The following is a 19,129-nucleotide window of genomic DNA, read 5'->3' on the forward strand; positions in this document are numbered from 1 at the left end:
CTCCTGGGTGACACAGATGCCATTAGGCAGTTGAATGTGCATGCAGGAATGGCTGTAGCTGCTGCGCAAGTCATAGTTGGTAAAAGACACTTCTAGCCACTGAAGCAAACTGCAAACCCGCTCCTTCACGAGGAGTGCAACCCCATCCAATTACACAAAACTCATCCTTAGATCTAACTGCTGTTTGCAATTCTGGTTTGTAGCATGCTCAAACCACAGTTCTATCGTTCAGAAACTGTAATTAAACTGTAGTTTAACAAACCTGAAAGTCTGAAGTTTATTTGAGCTTACAAGGGAAGTAGGAAAGGAATCATAGGGAGTATACCGCATGTGATGCATTCCTGATCATAATTTGCTGGACCAAGGATGTGATGTATGAACACGGTCTTTGTATTATTTGTATGTTTGTTTAATTCGTATTCCGGACATTTGCAGGAGGGGGGAGAGAATCTCATCTTAATTCTTGAAAATGAAGAACAAATATAGAAAACTGGATATTTACAATTAGCAGAGAAAAACTCAGAAAAAGCTTTTAATAATTTGAACTACGTAATCTGAAGTTTAGTTTTATTCAAATGCCTTATGTTAAACATCAGAAACAAGCTACTATGTGGGTAGCAGAGCTGGAATTAAACAAGCTTGACATTTTCAGAGCTCACTTAAATTGTAACTACTGCTTTTTGTGTTGTTGAATGTGCAGCATAAAACCTAAGTCAAATACCTCATTGTGCATTTGTGTACAGAGATTAGTTCAAACCTGTTCATCTAGTATCATGGCAGGTGATATTTGCAGAATGTTGTCAGTGCCATCAGTATCTTACGGTCTTTTCTTCTATATGAACTCATGTAAAAGTTGTTTTGTATCCAAGACAGCATTAAGAGAGTTATAGGAGTTCCGTTTTAAGCTTCCTTACCTATTGCAAACAGGAATGCCACCTATTTTTCAGACAGGGGTTAAATGTGCCTCATTTAAATTGGAACCAGTGATGGCGGTGAATGCCCTATGTAATTGTTTGGAGGTGATTGGAGGGTGGATGGCAGTTAATGCGTTGAGGTTGAATCCTGACAAGACAGAAGTGCTGTTTTGGGGGAAAGAGGACGGGCAATGGGGGTGGGACTCCCAGGTCTTGAATGGGGTAACTGTGCCCCAAAGGACCTGGGGGTCATTTTGGACTCGCAGCTGTCCATGGAGGTGCAGGTCATGTCTGTGTCCAGGATGGCTGTTTACCACTTCCATTTAGTACACTGGCTGCGACCCTGCCTTCCTGCCTACTGTTCTCACCAGGGTGGTACATGTTCTGGTTTTTCCCCACTTGGACTACTGCAATGTGCTCTACATGGGGCTACCTTTGAAAGTGACTCAGAAACTACAATTAATCCAGAAAGCAGCTGCTAGACTGATGACTGGGAGTGGCAGCTCGTATAGCATAACACCGGTCCTATGAAACCTACATTGGCTCCCTGTACGTTTCCGAGCACGTTTCAAAGTGCTGCTACTGACCTTTAAAGCCCTAAACGGCTTCACCCTGTATACATTGTGGAGGAACATCTCCATGCCATCGTTCAGCCTAGACACTGAGGCCATTCTTCTGCCGGTTCCCTCACTGCAGGACGAGAAGTTAGAGAACCAGGCAGAGGGCCTTCTTGGTAGCAGTACTTCCCATCAGATGTCAAAGAGATAAACAATATTATTATTATTATGAAATAAAAAATATGGTCTTATATATATATAACTGTTCATCAATGTACCAAGCAGACACGTACACAAGTGTATGGGCCACATGTGTGAAGCAGCACAGGACAGCCCTGAAACCATTTTTGACTCCCAAACTGACAAAATGTTTCTCTGCAAGGAAGGAGGGGGTGAGGGAACCTTCCCATTGTCTCGGGAATTAAAGTGATTACCATCTCAAAAGGAATGGCCAGACTACTAGGAAGGGCAATCAGAGAAGGCATTATCAGATAGCCTGGCAGACAGGGGATAAACAATGTACTCATATTTCTGTTGTAGACCGCCCTTGTTTTCTCTGATGTAGGTATGATGTATCTGGGGGGTGGTCTTGGGCTACCCCGGTTCTGTGATGTATGTATGGTATGATGCTTCTGGGGGTGGTCTTGGACTCCAGGGTGGGCAATTTTAAATGTCTATATAAGGGCAGGCACGCCTTTGTTCTAGGTCCTCCTCTTTTCTCCTGCATGAGAGAGAGCACCCTGTTGCAACAGTTCAATAAAGTTCAAGCTTACTATCTGCTTTGCTTCTCAATATTCTCTGGTTGGCCTCTGTTATTTTCTCCTACCGATGGAGAACCTACAAAGGACTCTACAAGGGCTCTTGTGTACCCCATAAGGGGATAAGGGCATATTTTGTTTATTGCAATTATTAATATTAGGAGTCTCTCTTTCTCTACCAGCTGAGCTATCCCAATTTCACAAATTACAGTTGTAAAATTCTTAGGGATAGTTTTAGCTTCTTCTTTTTTGTAAACTGCTTTGCGGTGTTTTTTTTTTTTTTGCAATCAAGCCGTATATAACAATCAATCAATCAGTCTGTCCGTCCGTCCGTCCGTCTGTCTCCAGGTGAGGCTAGGAGAGACACCCCCGACCCTGAAGAGCTACTGCTTCCAGTCAATGCAGACAATCCTGAGCTAGGGCCTTAAGGCAGGATTGCTTGTTCCTAACAGAACTCCGCACATGCTCAAGGGTGGCGGGAGCATTAACCTGATTTTGTGTGCCTCTTTGGCAAGGCCTGCCCACTCTTGCAAAGGCAAGGTGAGGAGACCACCTCAGGCGTCAGGACCCGCAGGGGCAGGAGATCCTGATGTAGATCCTGGTCGCTGGTGTCGCTGTTCTTCACTCACCCTTTCTTGCCTGGTAGGATGGGGGCGCCATTTTGTGGCGCCAAAATGCCTTGGGCCGGCCCTGCTTTCTGGCATTCATAACCTGAACTGAACCCTAGAGGTGTTGGTGGTGAGGGTAGGGTGCGGGGGGGAAAACACTCTGTATGTGTGTCAGAGATGAGCCGGCTTCGTAGCCCTCGAAGCCCTGGTATCCCTGGCCGCGACCGACAGCGTCTGTTACTGGCAGGGACGCGTTGTTGTTTCCCTCCCTTCGCCTCAGCCGCTCTCCTCGCTGCCTCGCACACCGGGCGGGCCGGTCCCAGAAGAGACCGCTGGGCGGAGCCAGCCCTGCAGGAGAGCAACAGGCCGGGCCGGCGGCCACTGACGCCCGGACTGGCGGAGGAGCAGGAGGAGGCAGCAGCATGGAGAACAGCCCGCCGGTTTTCGACAAGCCCAAGGTGAGAGAGCTGGGCGTCCCAAAGCTCGCCGTCAGCGCAGGCGGCTTTCCCGGGCTGCTGAGGTGGCGACCGACCGACCGCCGCCGGGCTCGCCCTGCCCAGGCACCTTCGCGGACCTGCCGGCTTCGCCAGGGGCGCTTGCTCGGGAGGAAGCCCCGCGGCGCCTCAGCGGCACTTACTCCCAGGGAAGCGCGCCCGGCGGGAGGATCCCTCCGTGTGCTTCCCTCTCCTGCCTTTCTCGCTCAGCCCGAGCAACCTCTCCCCACCTTCATTTCCCCCTCAACGTTATTTCTGTTTTTGTTGCCTCTTTAACGCCTCTCCCTCAGACACCCGTTCCCAGAAACAGGTCACCCAACTCCCGCCCCCCTCAAAAACCGGTGGTATTTTGTTGTTTGGTTACTATTTGCTGTTTTATAAAGGTGGGTGGGCTTCCCCGCCCTGTCTTATCCGGGGAAACCCCGGCCAGATGGGCAGGGTATAAATAATAAATTTATCATCATCATCATCTGCCCCCTTCGCTTACCTCTGTATAACCAACTCTTTTAGTTTCGGCTTTCCCCACTTTATTTGCACCCTACTCCCAAGACCCCAGTTCCTTTTCAATTCCTGCCTCTCCCACCCCCCCCACCCCATCCCATTACATTTAATGTTACTTGCCTTACAGCTCCTGGCAGATCTACCTAGGCTCCCCTCGGAAACGGCAGGATAGAAATTTTATAGATAGATAGAAATTTTATAGATAGATAGATATACACAGTATAGCAAATAACTGCCTATTCTCCCCCACTTGCTTCCTATTACTTGCATTTTATCTACTGTTGCACATGTTCCTGCTGCACGTTGCCTGTTCCTGGCCTAAATGTCCTCTTGCCTTATCCATCAAATGATAACATTAGCGTTGGTACTCCTATGACCTTTAGCCCCGCTTTGGGCATCCTGTTTGTAGGTCTGTCCAGTTTCTATTGCCGAGCATTACACAGAAAGCTAGATTTTGCTTATCAATTACGGCATTTATTTTCCGCCAAGGAGCTCAAGGATGCATAGGGTTGTCTTCCTTCCTCATTTTAACATTCCAACAACAACCCTGTGGAGAAGTTACAGGTAGGTAGCCGTGTTGGTCTGAGTCGAAACAAAATTAAAAAATTCCTTCAGTAGCACCTTAGTTGGTCTTTAAGGTGCTACTGAAGGAATTTTTTAATCCTGTGGAGTAGGTTAGAATGAGAGATAGTGACTGGCCCAGTAACACCCAGTGAAACTTGTGGCTGAGTTACTCAGCATTCAGAGCTTCCTGATACGGTACTTCTGTCTTGCTCATAGATAAGTGCTGTTTTGGCCATGTAAGGATAGGCACTCAGATTTCAGTACTGATACATAGAGTGAACAAACAGTATCTGTTTCATCAAAGTCTTTTTATGGTGTGCCTTCTGCTTTTGTCAGTATTTCAACAAATGCAGTCTGAATCTGATTGCAAGCTAGGTAAGTGTGACTTAACTTTTTTTTTCTCAATCTGAATGTATAAGACATTCATGAAGACTGTCTCCATGTGGATGCATACATCCACATTTTATAATGGGAAGTCAATGGGTGAAAATTTTGCTAAATTGCTGTATGCTTTTTTTGGTGTATTTTAGCAGCTCCTGCAACCTGAACTGCACACACCAACTTCAAGCATATAACTTTGCACGAATTGTTTAGTAAAACAGCACCTTATTCTTTATTTATATCCCACCTTTTTTCTTCAAGAAGGTCAAGGTGGTATACATGGTTCTCCCTCTCCTCATTTGATCACCACAACAACCTTCTGAGGTAGGTTAGACTGAGAGGCACCATCTGGCCCAAGATCACCCAGTGAGCCTCATGGCAGAGCAGGGATTTGAACCCTGGCCTCTGAGCTCGTAGTCCAAAAGTCTTAGCGACTAATAATATATAGATCTAATCCATTCAGCACTGATGAACTTGCATTCATTGCTGATGACGCGACAACTTTTTGCTGGAACCAGCTTATTTATCTTCAACAAGGCTCAGCAGAAACAAGTACCGTAGGAGTGTTTAACAAACAAGAAACCCTTGAAACTACTTCAATCTAAGCAGTAATCATATGGGTTGTATCTCTGACACTCTCCTTGTTTAACATTCAGTGACAGCACATTCTGCTAGTCAGTAAAGTTCCAAACAGCAGCGAAGTTCCAAATGATGAGGAAGTAAAAATGCAATGCTGAATTGCAAGAATAAGACATGTAGTAAGTTTAAAAATAGCTTTTCTTTTATGATTCATTGCCATTTTGAGACACAATATCTTCACATTTTTGCAGAAATCTGATAAAACAAGATTTTACGTATTTACGAAATAAGTGGTGCCATTAGTCATTACTCAGTGGGAGTAGTTAAACTTAGATCCAGATATTATGGTTAAAATGAGTTGGGGTAGTTCTGTGTTGTGCCAACTCATTTCATCCCTTTGTGGGTTTCTTCACTGCTCAAACTCAATTCATTAAATAATAAAGTTCACACAAATTCAGTGAAACACAACCTCCATATAAAAAAGCATTGGCAGCAGCAATATTACTGCATCCCTAAAAACAACATTTAATTTAATTTATTAGATTTATGTACCACCCTCCATCACAAGATCTCAGGGCGGTTCACAAGATAAAAGCACAGGTTAAAAACACAAATAAATACAGGGTTAAAATAAAAACAACAAGACAATAACCCCCTCCCATAAACACATTTCAAACACTAGACTATTAATCAGCCAAAGGCCTGGTTGAGGAGAAAGGTTTTTGCCTGGTGCCTAAAGATATATAATGAAGGTGCCAGGTGAACCTTCCTAGGGAGAACATCCCACAAACGGGGAGCCACTACAGAAAAGGCCCATTTTTGTGTTGCCACCCTCCAGACCTCCTGTGAAGGAGGCACATGAGCATCTGGTAATCTTTTGTAACACTTCTGAAATAAGCTGAAACATTGGCAGGAAACTGACCTTTACTGCTATGGAGCAATTGTCTGGACTGCTTTTCTCTGATGCTTCAGACTGCAAGTAATATAGTAATGATGACACTCATGATTGATATTTACAAATTTCAATAGGATATGTGGAAGAGGACAGTGCCATAGGTTTGTCAGCCCTAGTTCTAAATCATATTGTATGAGATCAAAGGTCCATGTAGTTCAGCATCTTGGTTTATGTTAGTGACCACCCAGATGCCTTTGGGAAATCCAGAAGCAGGGACTACAGTACAGTATTCTCTAAGCAGTTTATTATAATAAAAATGTTGACCCTAGTTTATTAAGAGCACTTTGCCTTCCCTAAGTAGTCTCATTGACGTCACAAACTGAGGAGGAGTCATCTGCTTTCTTCTGATAAGTGGCATCAGCTGGAAGACTTTTGCTAGTTAAGTTCAGCATGCATACTGAAGAATTTGCAGTATCAGGCTTCAGCGCTCCTTGTTTTATTTATATATAACATCTAAGTGAGTTCTTGGTCTTTGGCTCTGAATTTGTTTATAAAAAGATAAACAACAGAGGCATAATAATCATATGGTGAGGCTTTCAGACTTGTACTGAAGATAGACAATTGTTTGGTTACAGCTAGGAGAATTTTAACAATATTGCTCTTGATCCTCTTCAAAATTGGATATGTTGAATGGAACGCAGCTTGTGAAATTTTATTTCGGGAATGCATCATCTAGAAACAAGCAAAAGTTTATTCTTGCTTCAGGAGTATTTTTTACCCATAAATAAATTTAACTGGTGGATTAATTAACTACCCAGCTGCCTTTCTAACCCCATTTACCTGGGAGTAAGACCAGCGGAATTCTGTATGACTTATTCTGAGTTGCCATGGTTAGGATTACACTGCAAGATTTCTTTAATTGGATGACAGTCAACTATCATGCTTACATGATATAGTATAACAGAGTGTCATAGATTTGCAGCGCAACGAGCCAAATTTTATTAATGAAATAATTTCAAAAGCAAAGCAATGTCATCTAGAATAATTCCACCATCAGCAGCATAGGAAAAAAATATACTTAGTTTGAAAAAGTTATGAAACAACATTTTGGGATCAAACCTAAAATCATATGCATGTTACCAAGTACCTGATAAGAATAACTTATTAAAATTTAATGTACCAAATTAGTTTGTAAATAATAAACATGTAATTAATAATTAGATAAAATAATAAACGGAGCTTATTTCATTTCCCTCCCAATTTTTAACCATCCATTGTATTCCAGAGAGATAATGTGGTAGCTGGGACAGGGCAGTTCATTCGCCATTTTCTCCCTGCTGAGATGTGTTGATAATGGTTCCAGAAAGTAATGTCTGAGCAGGCTCCATTTAATTGGTTGGAGGGCATTTTATCAAGCTTTCCAGTGCTCCTTTATACCAGGGGTGGCCAAATCCCAAGAGACTGCGATCTACTCACAGAATTAAAAAGAGGCAGTGATCTACTACATTTTTGGGGGTTCAGGTTGTTGAGCTTTTTTTTTAGGGAGGAAAGCCCATTTTTAGGGGTTCAGGTCAAAGTTGTTGAGCTTTTTTAGGGGAGTCAAAGTTGTTGAGCTTCTTTGAGGGGAGCCAGTGATCTACCAGTGATCTACTGGTAGATCACGATCTACCTGTTGGATGTGCCTGCTTTATACCATTGAGACACCCAGTCATTGTATCAATGTAAGTATGTGTACAATGAGTCAGTGAGCCTGGCTGTTAACCAGAAGAGTGGTGGTTGGAGCCTACCCAGGGACAGCTGTGAGCAGAATTCCTGCACTGCAGGGTGTTGGAATAGATGGCCCTCAGGGTCCCTTCCAACTCTACAATTTTAAGATTCTACCAGGTCGTTTACAATGCATTGCTCTTCCCAGTATAAAAGGTTTGAAAACAGCCTGTATGTATTTGTCAAGCTGTAATTAATGGAACTGGTTGAGTGGGAAGAAGTATTCTATAGTAATGATAGTGGTGTGAGCTTACTGTGAACTTATTCATCTACTAAAACCCTTGAGGCATTGCAACAGCTTGTTGAACACTAGCATTGCTATGATTTCACTTGGTTGCATAAGTGTCTTGAGATCACTTTGATCCTTTCCCAGGGAGCGTAGTACAATTTTATCCATGCCCTATAAATACTGTACCTCAGCTTGCACCAGTTTCTTTTGTTAGGAAGGGAAATACTGTAATGACTATGTTTATGTCTCATAAATTAGAGGTTTTCTCTGCAACTAATCTGAAAATACACTTATTAGTGAGGGGCAATTCATTACAATAGATGTCAGGAAATCAGAGTAGCCCCCCATTGGGCAGAAACATATGGTATTAGAGAAGTCAAGAATTGGTTTAACCTATTTTAACCTACTTTCTAATATTTATATAATTAGGTTTTAGTAATAAAGTTACTAGTAATAAAACAATTGAATAACATGAAATTAAAACTCATCTAAAATTTGTACAAATTTTACAAGGAACTACAAGAAAATAAATTCTTAATGTGACATAGAAACCTTATTCATGTACTGCGCAATCCTAACAATTAGTCAGAACTCTCACAATGTGTAGCTTGGTTTGTATGAGGTTTTGAGCAGGTTTCTTTTTTGTGTACAGCAGTTGAAACATTGCATTGTGGAATTATCAGATCTAGACCAGATCAGCATCCTGATGGATACCTTCCATCTCTCGCAGCTTTTGCTATATCCAAGGAAGGCATTGGAATTTTGAATACAGTATATCTTAATATGAGCCTTCTGCAGACTCATTGACTTACAGACAGAGTTATTGTCATGTAATAAGGAACCATTCTGGGGTTCTTTAGAAATTTCATAAATAATACGTTGGAAACAAAGTCTGCTACTTGTTGCTGAAGTGTACCACTATTCTTAAACTACAGTGGTACCTTGGTTTATGAACACAATTGGTTCCGGAAGTCTGTTCATAAACTGAAGCATTCATAAACTGAAGCGAACTTTCCCATTGAAAGTAATGGAAAGTGGATTAATCCGTTCCAGACAGTCCGCGGAGTAACCGTTCATAAACTGAAGCGAACTTTTCCATTGAAAGTAATGTAAAGTGGATTAATCCGTTCCAGACCGGTCCGTGAAGTACTTAAACTGAAGCGTTCATAAACTGAAACATGAGTGTAATTGGTTCCGGAAGTCTGTTCATAAACTGAAGCGTTCATAAACTGAAGCGAACTTTCCCATTAAAAGTAATGGAAAGTGAATTAATCCGTTCCAGATGGGTCCGCGGCGTTCATAAACCGAAAATTCATAAACCGAGGTGTTCATAAACCGAGGTTCCACTGTACAGTCAAACCTCGGTTTGCGACCGCCTCCGTTTGCAACCGCCTCCGTTTGCGACCGCTTCGGTTTCCGACCACCGTGGACCCGGAAGTGTTTACATCCAGGTTCCGCAGCGCTCGGATGTGCAGAAGCGATCTGTGCAGCGTGCACAGAAGTGCTATATCGGCGCTTTGCGCAGAAGCGTGCATCGGGGGGGCGACCGATTCGGGGAGCGAATCTGCTCCGTGGAACAGATTGCGGTCGCAAACCAAGGTATGACTGTAGCTGAATACATTCTATTTTCAACTCACAACCGTGGGATGCCTGGATTGGGCATGTTATAGTGAATAGTGTTATGTTCTCTCCACTTTTCTGAGTTGTGAGAAGTTCCAGCATATGCTAGGTTTAGTTTTCTTTGGAAAGAGGTCACCGGAAGTATATGGTGTTCTGTAACATTTGAATGTATTTACACATATATAGGTTGGGTGTAGGGGAAGGCAGGGCTTAAACATTCCAAGATCAACTGCTCTCACATCAGATCTCCGGAGGGAGAATGCCAGCACTCCAAAATACTATTAGCTTGCAAAACCCAAAACTCACAGACATCTCTTTACCACAAAAGGAAATTACTAGTGCACTCATGATGAGCTATGCTGCTTTTTACAAACAGGTTCAAAAGAGTGTCCATAAAATAGGCATTTTCAATGGGAGCAGGCAAATGAAGCAAATCTTGGAATCTGATACGTTTGTGGCTTCTTCCTTTATAAGAAGCTGCTACGCAATCATCAGCCAAATTACTACAGTGGTACCTCGGTTTATGAACACAATTGGTTCCGGAAGGCTGTTCATAAACTGAAGCGTTCATAAACTGAAGCGAACTTTTTCCATTGAAAGTAATGGAAAGTGGATTAATCCGTTCCAGACGGGTCAGCGTACTTAACCCGAAGCATGGGTGTAATTGGTTCCGGAAGTCTCTTCATAAACTGAAGCGTTCATAAACTGAAGCGAACTTTCCCATTGAAAGTAATTGAAAGTGAATCCGTTCCAGATGGGTCCGCGGCGTTCGTAAACCAAAAATTCATAAACTGAGGTGTTCATAAACCGAGGTTCCACTGTATCCTCATTTTATTTGTTTAGATTTTGTTGTATAAGCAGGCATTATGCAGAGATCAGAGAGTAAGAATATTCGGTACTCTTTTTACATCTGAAATTTTGACACTGAGAAGTCGTAATTGCAGAAGAAACCAGAGGCTTTGGCTAGTGAGTTTCTTGTACAATTATGAAAGCTTATCTTTTCCCTTTGCTGCTCTAGAAGCTAGTTTTAAATGTTACCAACTTTCAAGTTGCTTGTATTTTGGAGGATGGGGAGAGAGAGTTGTTGTGCTAAACTCAAAACTCTGACTGCATGCACATATTTGTCAGAAAATGTCATTTTCCACTCTTAGGTCACAAGCTTTAATGTATATTACTATTCTCATTCTTTCAACTGTTTTGCAGGTAGAACTTCATGTCCACCTAGATGGAGCCATTAAACCAGAAACCATTCTATACTTTGGCAAGTGAGTGAGTGGTTTTGGGTTTGGGTGGTGTTTTTCCTTTTTATTTTTACAAAAGCTCATGCTTAGTCTGGATTGTTTGCATAATGTCCCTCAGTTGTTAATGTCTCCAGGAAAAAAGCAAATGAAATATCATAACCTTTGATCAGGCTTCATTACTTGCATTTTGTTAGTTTAATACAATTTTAGAGGGTAAGATTCCACCTAATTGTTCTAGAACAACTAGTGTGCTTTGGTAAGGGAAATATATCAAAAGCACAGTTCTGTGCATGTATGTGTCCCACTGTGTTTAATGGACCTTATCCCCAGGTAAGGGTGCATAGGATTTCAGCCTCAAAGTTTGCAAGCTGCAGTAGTGACATGTTTCTCATCCACTATCCCTCTGCCCTCTGCAACTATTTTGAAATCCATCCCCAGTCAGGAAGGTGAAGGAATCTGGGGAGTCAGAGACAGAAAAGAGTCAAGCAAGCTAAGAAGTGTGAGGGGGCCTGGTCCTCTGCAGAGAACTAAAATAATCTATTCAGAATCAAGACTATCACTAACTGGTTTTCTTGTTTTAAAACTTTTTCCAAATGTGAAAATCTATTTAAAAGTTCAAAGATTTTCATAAATAATAACCAGTTATAAATATACTTTAAACCTAACTATTTCAGCAAAATGGGAAGTTCATATAAGGTTACTGCATTAGGAATTCAGATTTGCAAAGGGGACTGCTTAAGGCTGAAGTCAGATGCTTTTATTTACAGAGATACCAGTTTCTATGAAAAAAGGAAATTTGACAGAAGAACCAGAAGGGCCATGAAACATCTGGAATGCAAGAATATAGCTTACCAGCAATTGTACTCCAAAAAGGGAATTTGTTATTTCATTAGCCAGCACTCAGTTTAGTTTGGCTTTCAGCTGAGGATAGAGATTCTACACAAACATTTTCTGATTTATTTAATCAGAAAGCCAAAATTCTACATATTTGCGATTCATTTACATTCTTTGTTCAATTGGTTTAAGAGAATTGTCCTCAGGCTGTCAACTTTGCCTCCTTCAACATAAAAACAAGAAATTTTATAATATAAAAATAAATACATAATTTCATTAATCACATAGTCACTTTATATGTTGTTACATAGGTTACAATGTATATTTTTATAGTATTCCAGAGCATAAGAGAGGAATTATAGACACAGAAAGTGCCATCAGATGAATCAGTGACTACATGAAAAATATCTAGGGCTTTCTGACCATCAGTTTTCTTCATTGACGTACTAAAAGGATTTAGTTCAGAACTTACTCAAGTAAGCCTACAGCAGTTGATATATGTATTTTCTTTAACATCTAGGAAAAGGGGAAAACAGCTTCCTGCGGATACAGTAGAAGGCCTTTTACAATATGTTAGCTACAGCGAACCTGTCAGTCTCACAGAGTTCTTAGAAAAATTTTCTTTCTACATGCCAGCAATTGCGTGAGTAAAGTAACTTGCTCCGTCTTTACTGTTGTCAAACCTCCCTTCTATCCCTTAGAGTCGCTGTTGATGCATGTTGTATAGTATATGACCACCAAGCAAATCTTGCTTTGGTTTTGCCCTGATTATGTTTTCTTGCCTATTAAAGCATTAGACTAAAATAGTACAAACCTTTAATTTGTGAGATTGCTTAGAGATCAGTGCCGTTATTCCCGCTGAGAAAGAAGCAGCCTGGTGTATGTGACTTGCTGGTGCATGGTGACCCTGTACCCTACCAGTAGTTAATGAGTGGAACAGGTTCATAATCTGTCTTCGTCCTTGAAGCCCTGTGTGGGCAGTTCTAGAACTGCTGTCAGCAAGATTGGATTCATTGGGACCAGCACAATATGCTTTCAGCATAGCAAAATGGTCACCAGACTGCTGAACCCGTTGCAGAACTTACTGATTTTGACACATTGGAGAAATCTCTTCCAATACATAGTTTTTTTGCATTCTGATTCTTGGAATAAATTCTGGTCCACATTGACCTTCTAAATCTTAACCAAACACAGGCTGACAGGCCATACTTAGGAAAAGCACAACTACTGCTAACTTGAAAAATATGGCTTTTGGAGGATTATGATTTGCTCTGTACTCTAATATCAAAAAGGGGAGCTTTTACTTCCCTTCCAACTAGGATCCTAATTTGCAGGGTCCGGGGGAGGGGAATATAGGACCAAGTTCACAGGACAGCAAACACGACATTCCTATTCCTTGAAGCCTTTAAACTTTTATTGGATCACTTAGGCATGATTCAGAATAGAGAGCGTACTACTTCCTGAAATCCAAATTAATATCCATTCAGTTGTGAAATCCTTGCTAATCCTTGCTTAGTATGGCACTGGCAGATTTAGGGAAGCGCAACCCATTTGCCCACACTGGGTGGTGAGCAATGACAAACAGTGGAAGGCCAGAAATGGGGAGGCACCAAATTTTTGTGTTGCACAGGCTGCTGCTGAAATTTTAAAGTCTGCCACTGATATGTGCCATCAGGTACACATTTTAGATGAAAAGGCAAACTGTGGTTTGCTAATAGCAGCGATTAAGAAATCAAGAGGAGTCAGAGAGATAGTGTATGAGTTTGAATCTCATGCAACCTCAAACAGTAGTTTGTATTACATCTGAACTAGCATAGTGTGTGAATGCTAGTAACTGACTAGGCAAGCCACAGTGTCTAAAAACTGGGAAGAACTGGGATGTTTCTTTTGGAACCTACAGGCCTTCTTTGGCATCCTTGAAATTTGGCTGCTTAGGAAATGACAGTGTTGGCTCATATTGTTGTTTTTTCAGATCATGAGTTAGAACTGACTCATAACTTATGGACACCACCTTAAAATTTAGGCACTCATGAATAACAGAAATGTCAAATTTTGATGGCTGGTAGGAGGACATTGGCAAGTAGAGAAAGTGCTGGTTCCAAAACAGAATAAGTACATAGCCCATATCCATTGAATCCAAAGTAGACTTTGATTTTTATCTGTTTTGCACACCTAGAACTACAACCACTTTCTTCAGTTCCTTATCTGCAACTCTGTGTGAGAGTTAAACTGAGTGCCTTGCCACTTGGAATGCAAAAAGGATCGAAAAGATTATTTGCTGCAGCTAATTGGCTACTTAAGTATCCAGAATTTTCCCATTAGCCTATGTAGCTCATGCTCAAATAGGAAAAATGTTTTTCCTGCATTAATGTGAAAAACATAGCTTATCTGCTTCGTAATATTTTAGAATTGGATGAGAGACCATATTGGCTCCTTTTATATGATTTTAATTATTGTGAGCCATTTTAAATTTATTTGGCGAAACAGGATATAAATGTACCAAATAAAATTTTATTGATCTGTGGTTAAATCAGGCTTGCAAATTCACAAGGGTTTGAACAATGTGTTGCTGAGGCATATAATTTTGGTCTGCTGAGAAGCATTAACTCCCACAGCACTGCATATCCATGTTTTGTATAATATAGTTTAGATCAGGCATCCCCAAACTTCGGCCCTCCAGATGTTTTGGACTACAATTCCCATCTTCCCCAACCACTGGTCCTGTTAGCTAGGGATTATGGGAGTTGTAGGCCAAAACATCTGGAGGGCTGCAGTTTGGGGATGCCTGGTTTAGATTGTTGATTGACTACAGCAATTATAGAAATCAACATTTTTTTACATTCACAGGGGGGACCGTGAGGCTGTGGAAAGAATTGCTTATGAATTTGTAGAAATGAAAGCAAAGGAAGGTGTAATCTATGTTGAAGCCCGGTACAGCCCTCACCTCCTAGCCAACTGCAAAGTGCATCCTATCCCTTGGAACCAAGAAGAGTGAGTACCTTCTTAAAGGTGTAAGATGACACAATATAAAGTAACCTTCCTAAGAGAGGTAAATAGTTGGTGGCATACTACTAACTGGCAGCATACAGTTAAAGAAAATATGTTGCTGCTTGTGCAATTCTGTGATCAACAACACATTTGCCTTGAGTACATCTTCAAGGGTAATGTGAAATTCCTTCACATTCCTCTTTGCACTCCATCCTACACCAGGGATCAGTGCAGTATGCCCAACCAGCATTCTAGAGTCCAAATAATAAAACGTACCAGTCTCTTTGTTTAAAGGATGCTTCCTATGCATTTCTGATACTTTTGGTTCAACAATGGGTATCTAATTGACTTTCTTTGCATATACTATTGCATATACTATTGTTATATTTTCCCCAGAGAATGAGAGAAAAGTATGAAAGTGCAGTGTTGCTAAAGTTAGCATTTTAGGCTATGTTCACTTTCCTGGGAGTAAAACCTGTTGAACTCAGTGTGGATTAGTTCCAAGTAAGCATGCATAATCTTGCAGCATTAAGGTCCAATTGGTGTCATGGGCAGGGATTAGGAACTGTTTAACCTTCCCTTTGAAATCAGTGATACTCCGAAATATCATTCCCTAGTTAAAATACTTCCATCCTCACAAGTACTCACTCTCTTAATGGAGTAGCATAGGATGGGGATAGAGTATTTAGATTCTTCAAATCACATAAAACTCTTTACTGTGCACAATAGAAAAATAACTAAACTTTCAACTATAAAACAGAAAAGGGATATTTAGAAAATTAGCTGTTGCTTGAGGTAGACAGTGAACAGATACTAAAATCCTGCACCTCAAATATGACATAACGTAGTTGAATATTAGGTTACTGTAATTAGTCAGGAGACAAAGATCTCTAGTCACCCTTATGTAGTTGTCATGACTTGCGTGCCCACACACACCCAAATTTCAAATAGGTTACAATAGGTCTATGTTATGACAGGTTGCAAATAAAAGGCATCACATGTGTAGGATGAATAAAATAAGTATTTGTGATGCGCCCACAATTAACAGAATTGTTGAGGCTTGCCTTGTGTTTCTACTTTTTTGACAAGAAAATAACCTTTGTTTTAGAATATGAAATCCACAGCTTTTGTATTTACAGAGCACATGAAGTCCATCTGCCTTTAGCTTTCCATTTTGGAAAGCAGAACTGGTGATTTATCAAGCCTGTCATATTTTTTCCTCCATCCCTCCTTTTCTTTGAGAATGCTGCCACGTTAGTGAGACCTCCTGCCCCGAGTACTTCATCCATCTTGCCTATGTGAAGCAGCTGTAAGAGTTCTTGGCAGAAGTTACTCTTAGCTGAAGAAAAGAACCAGAGCTCAAACACAAGCATTTTTCTTCCCCAGCTCTTTAAAAAAAAATCCTCACAGTTTTGACTGTTATAGCTACTGGTTTGAAACCCTGCAGGTGATCTTTCTAGCTCTTAATTTGTTTAGAAGAAACCAGAGCTTTGTTTGACAATAGATTGCTAATTTGTATAAGGGAGTTTTGGGAGAGAGAATAGAGAAGGGAGGAAAGTTTGCTGCTATTGCCTGCAATTCCTGCCAGGGAAGACTGAAGCTGTGCATGTTAATAAAGAGCAGGGAGGATGCTATTCCAGCTGGAAAAACCCATTTCCTTATAGAAATACTCAATGATTTACCATGGTCATTACCAAATGATAGCTGACAGCTAAACATCCCAAACTATTTTGCAAAGTGGCATGCTGTTTCATCTTCAAAAGAGGGTGTGGATTGCTAGGGCAGGGAGGTTTCTGTAGAAGAGATAGACCAGTGTTCTACATTTAAAATATAGACGTAAATTTAATTTGATTTAATACCAAGAATACCAAAGAAATCTAGACTTTTTCTGGTATGTTCATAGTGCTTAGAAAATGTTTTGGGACCTGCTGAATCTGAACATAGGAGACATTATTAGCCTGATTTGGGCCACTGATCCCTTGAGGACCAATATTGTCTGCTGTTCCCAACTCTGCTACCGGTATCTGAGGGCTCATCCACCCTTCTGCTTGCCCTGTTACTTTCTCCCTGCGAAAACCCACTCTTTACCACTGAATCGGAGCTGACGTCAGTCAGGTTTTCTGTGAATTGATGTTTGTTCCAATTCAGCACTGAAGAGCGGGTTTTCTCAGGGGAAGTGGCAGGGCAAACGGAAAACTGCTCAGACCCAAACAAAACCTCTCGTACTTTGCAAGTGTGAATGAGCCCTGAGATCCTTTCAAATGGAGGTGCTGGGGACTGAACCTGGATCTTCTGCATTCCTGTCATCTGTTCTACCACTGAACTAGGTTTTATCTGGCAGGCTTGTTTGCTATTTGTACCCAGAGGTTGGTTGTACTGAGTCCTTTGTAATTCAGCCTGAGAGGCAAGCAGCTTGGTGATACAATTATGAGCACTTCTTTGAGCACTGATAATAGGAAACAACGATGCCCTAACTGATCTCTTCATATTTTTCTTTGTACAGGGGAGATCTAACTCCAGATGAAGTGGTTAGCCTTGTTAATCGGGGGTTAAAAGCTGGAGAGAAGGCTTTCAACATCAAAGCCAGGTCTATTCTATGCTGCATGCGTCACATGCCAAGTAATGTATTACAGGTCATCTGTGGCTCTGATTGTTACTTTACCAAATCTGTCTTGCTCACCTCTCTGCCACCCCTACCCCTACCCCACACACTGAGGTCAAATCCTTTTGCAATATATCAGTGAGGAATTCATTGTGTTTAGATGCTGAATCACAACATCCCATCAGCCAATTACCCATTCCCACCACCCTTCTGAGTAATACCCCTCCCCACTCTCTCAGTATATATAAGGGTCTGGGGACTTCTGTTTCAGTGTATCTGAAGAAGTGTGCATGCACACGAAAGTTCATACCAATGACAAACTTAGTTGGTCTCTAAGGTGCTACTGGAAGGAATTTTTTTTATTTTGTTTCGAACATAACCTTGTTAACTATTCTCACTTAAGTGTAGGTCCAGGGATAGAAACCGAGAAACAAATAGAGGCAGGAGGAAGATACCTTCATATAACGATAGCTAAGAAAACTTGAACAGGTTGCTTACCATTCAGGCATGAGAGATTGGACTAATTTTGTAGTAATTAGTTGGGAATTTTTGACAAGTATGAATTAACAGTGCAGTTGTTGTGGTTGGTATTGGTAATCTTAGACTTCTTCCACAGTTGTTCTTTTCTCTCTATTTGTCATCCTTCATTCATTCACTTTCTGCATATGGTTCTAATGACACAATTAACAAATGATTACATCCTAGTATTTTCTGCATTGGCCTTCTATTTTTGCCCCAGGCATTAATTTCACATATATGCTATTTATACAGCTCCCTCTCTGCAATCTATTGACCCAGACCTATTGCTTATGTTCATATGTTAAGTTAAACTAGCCTACCTCACAGGCTTTGCAAAAATAAAAGGCGAGAGGGGAGGAAAACCTACACAATCTTGAGTTCCTGGGTAGAAAAGAAAGATACAAATGTATGCCACACAGTGCATAATTCAGCTATGGAATGCACACCCATGGGAAGCAGTGATGACCTCCAACTTGGATGGCTTTAAAAAGAGGATTAGACAGATTCATGAAGGGTAAGGCTATCAGTGGGTACTAGCGACAATGGCTATACTCTGCCTCCATGGTTAGAGGTAGTCTGCTTCTGAATACTAGTTGCTTGGAACGTAGGAAGGGAGAGTGTTATTGCCCTCAGGTCCTGCCTGCTGGCATCTTCTCAGCTGCTGGGAACAATATGCTGAACTAATTCGTAACAATATCCTTAAGGCAAATAAGATGCAAGCCCCCCCCCTTTTTAACATATTTATTTTATCCATGCAAGAAGTCTCAGTCATACTTAATGCTTGTGTGTTCATTTGAGTAGACAGTCATTTTAATGATTGCTTTGTATTGCTTTTAGAAGTTGTCACCGCCATGATATTTTGCAAGACAGAATGTAAATACTTTTATGTATTTATGTAAATGCAGTATGTAAATATATACATTTCTGAATAAACATCTAAAACAGGCTTCCTCAAACTCAGCCCTTCAGATGTTTTGAGACTACAATTCCCATCACCCCTGACCATTGGTCCTGCTAGCTAGGGATCATGGGAGTTGTAGGCCAAAAACATCTGGTGGGCCGAGTTTGAGGAAGCCTGATC

The 19,129-nt window shown here is 41.2% G+C and overlaps 1 protein-coding gene across 3 annotated transcripts in view; it reads left to right on the forward strand.

Annotated features, from left to right (window-relative positions):
* Positions 1–3,178: 3,178 nt before the first annotated feature.
* Positions 3,179–19,129, forward strand: part of ADA (adenosine deaminase) — a 36,459-nt gene continuing 20,508 nt past the window's right edge. Inside the window, exons 1-5 of one of the 3 annotated variants that reach the window (XM_035122735.2) lie at positions 3,179–3,295; positions 11,068–11,129; positions 12,460–12,582; positions 14,787–14,930; positions 17,431–17,546. In XM_035122735.2, coding sequence (XP_034978626.1) covers positions 3,260–3,295; positions 11,068–11,129; positions 12,460–12,582; positions 14,787–14,930; positions 17,431–17,546 — 481 coding nt within the window. In that variant the 5' untranslated portion in view covers positions 3,179–3,259. Of the gene's footprint in view, positions 3,296–4,000; positions 4,772–4,800; positions 9,844–11,067; positions 11,130–12,459; positions 12,583–14,786; positions 14,931–17,430; positions 17,547–19,129 lie in introns of those variants that run through there. The other 2 variants (XM_060277278.1, XM_060277277.1) reach the window with 2 other exon arrangements.

This window comes from Zootoca vivipara, chromosome 7 (assembly GCF_963506605.1).
Source record: "Zootoca vivipara chromosome 7, rZooViv1.1, whole genome shotgun sequence".
NCBI classification, from domain to species: Eukaryota; Metazoa; Chordata; class Lepidosauria; order Squamata; family Lacertidae; genus Zootoca; species Zootoca vivipara.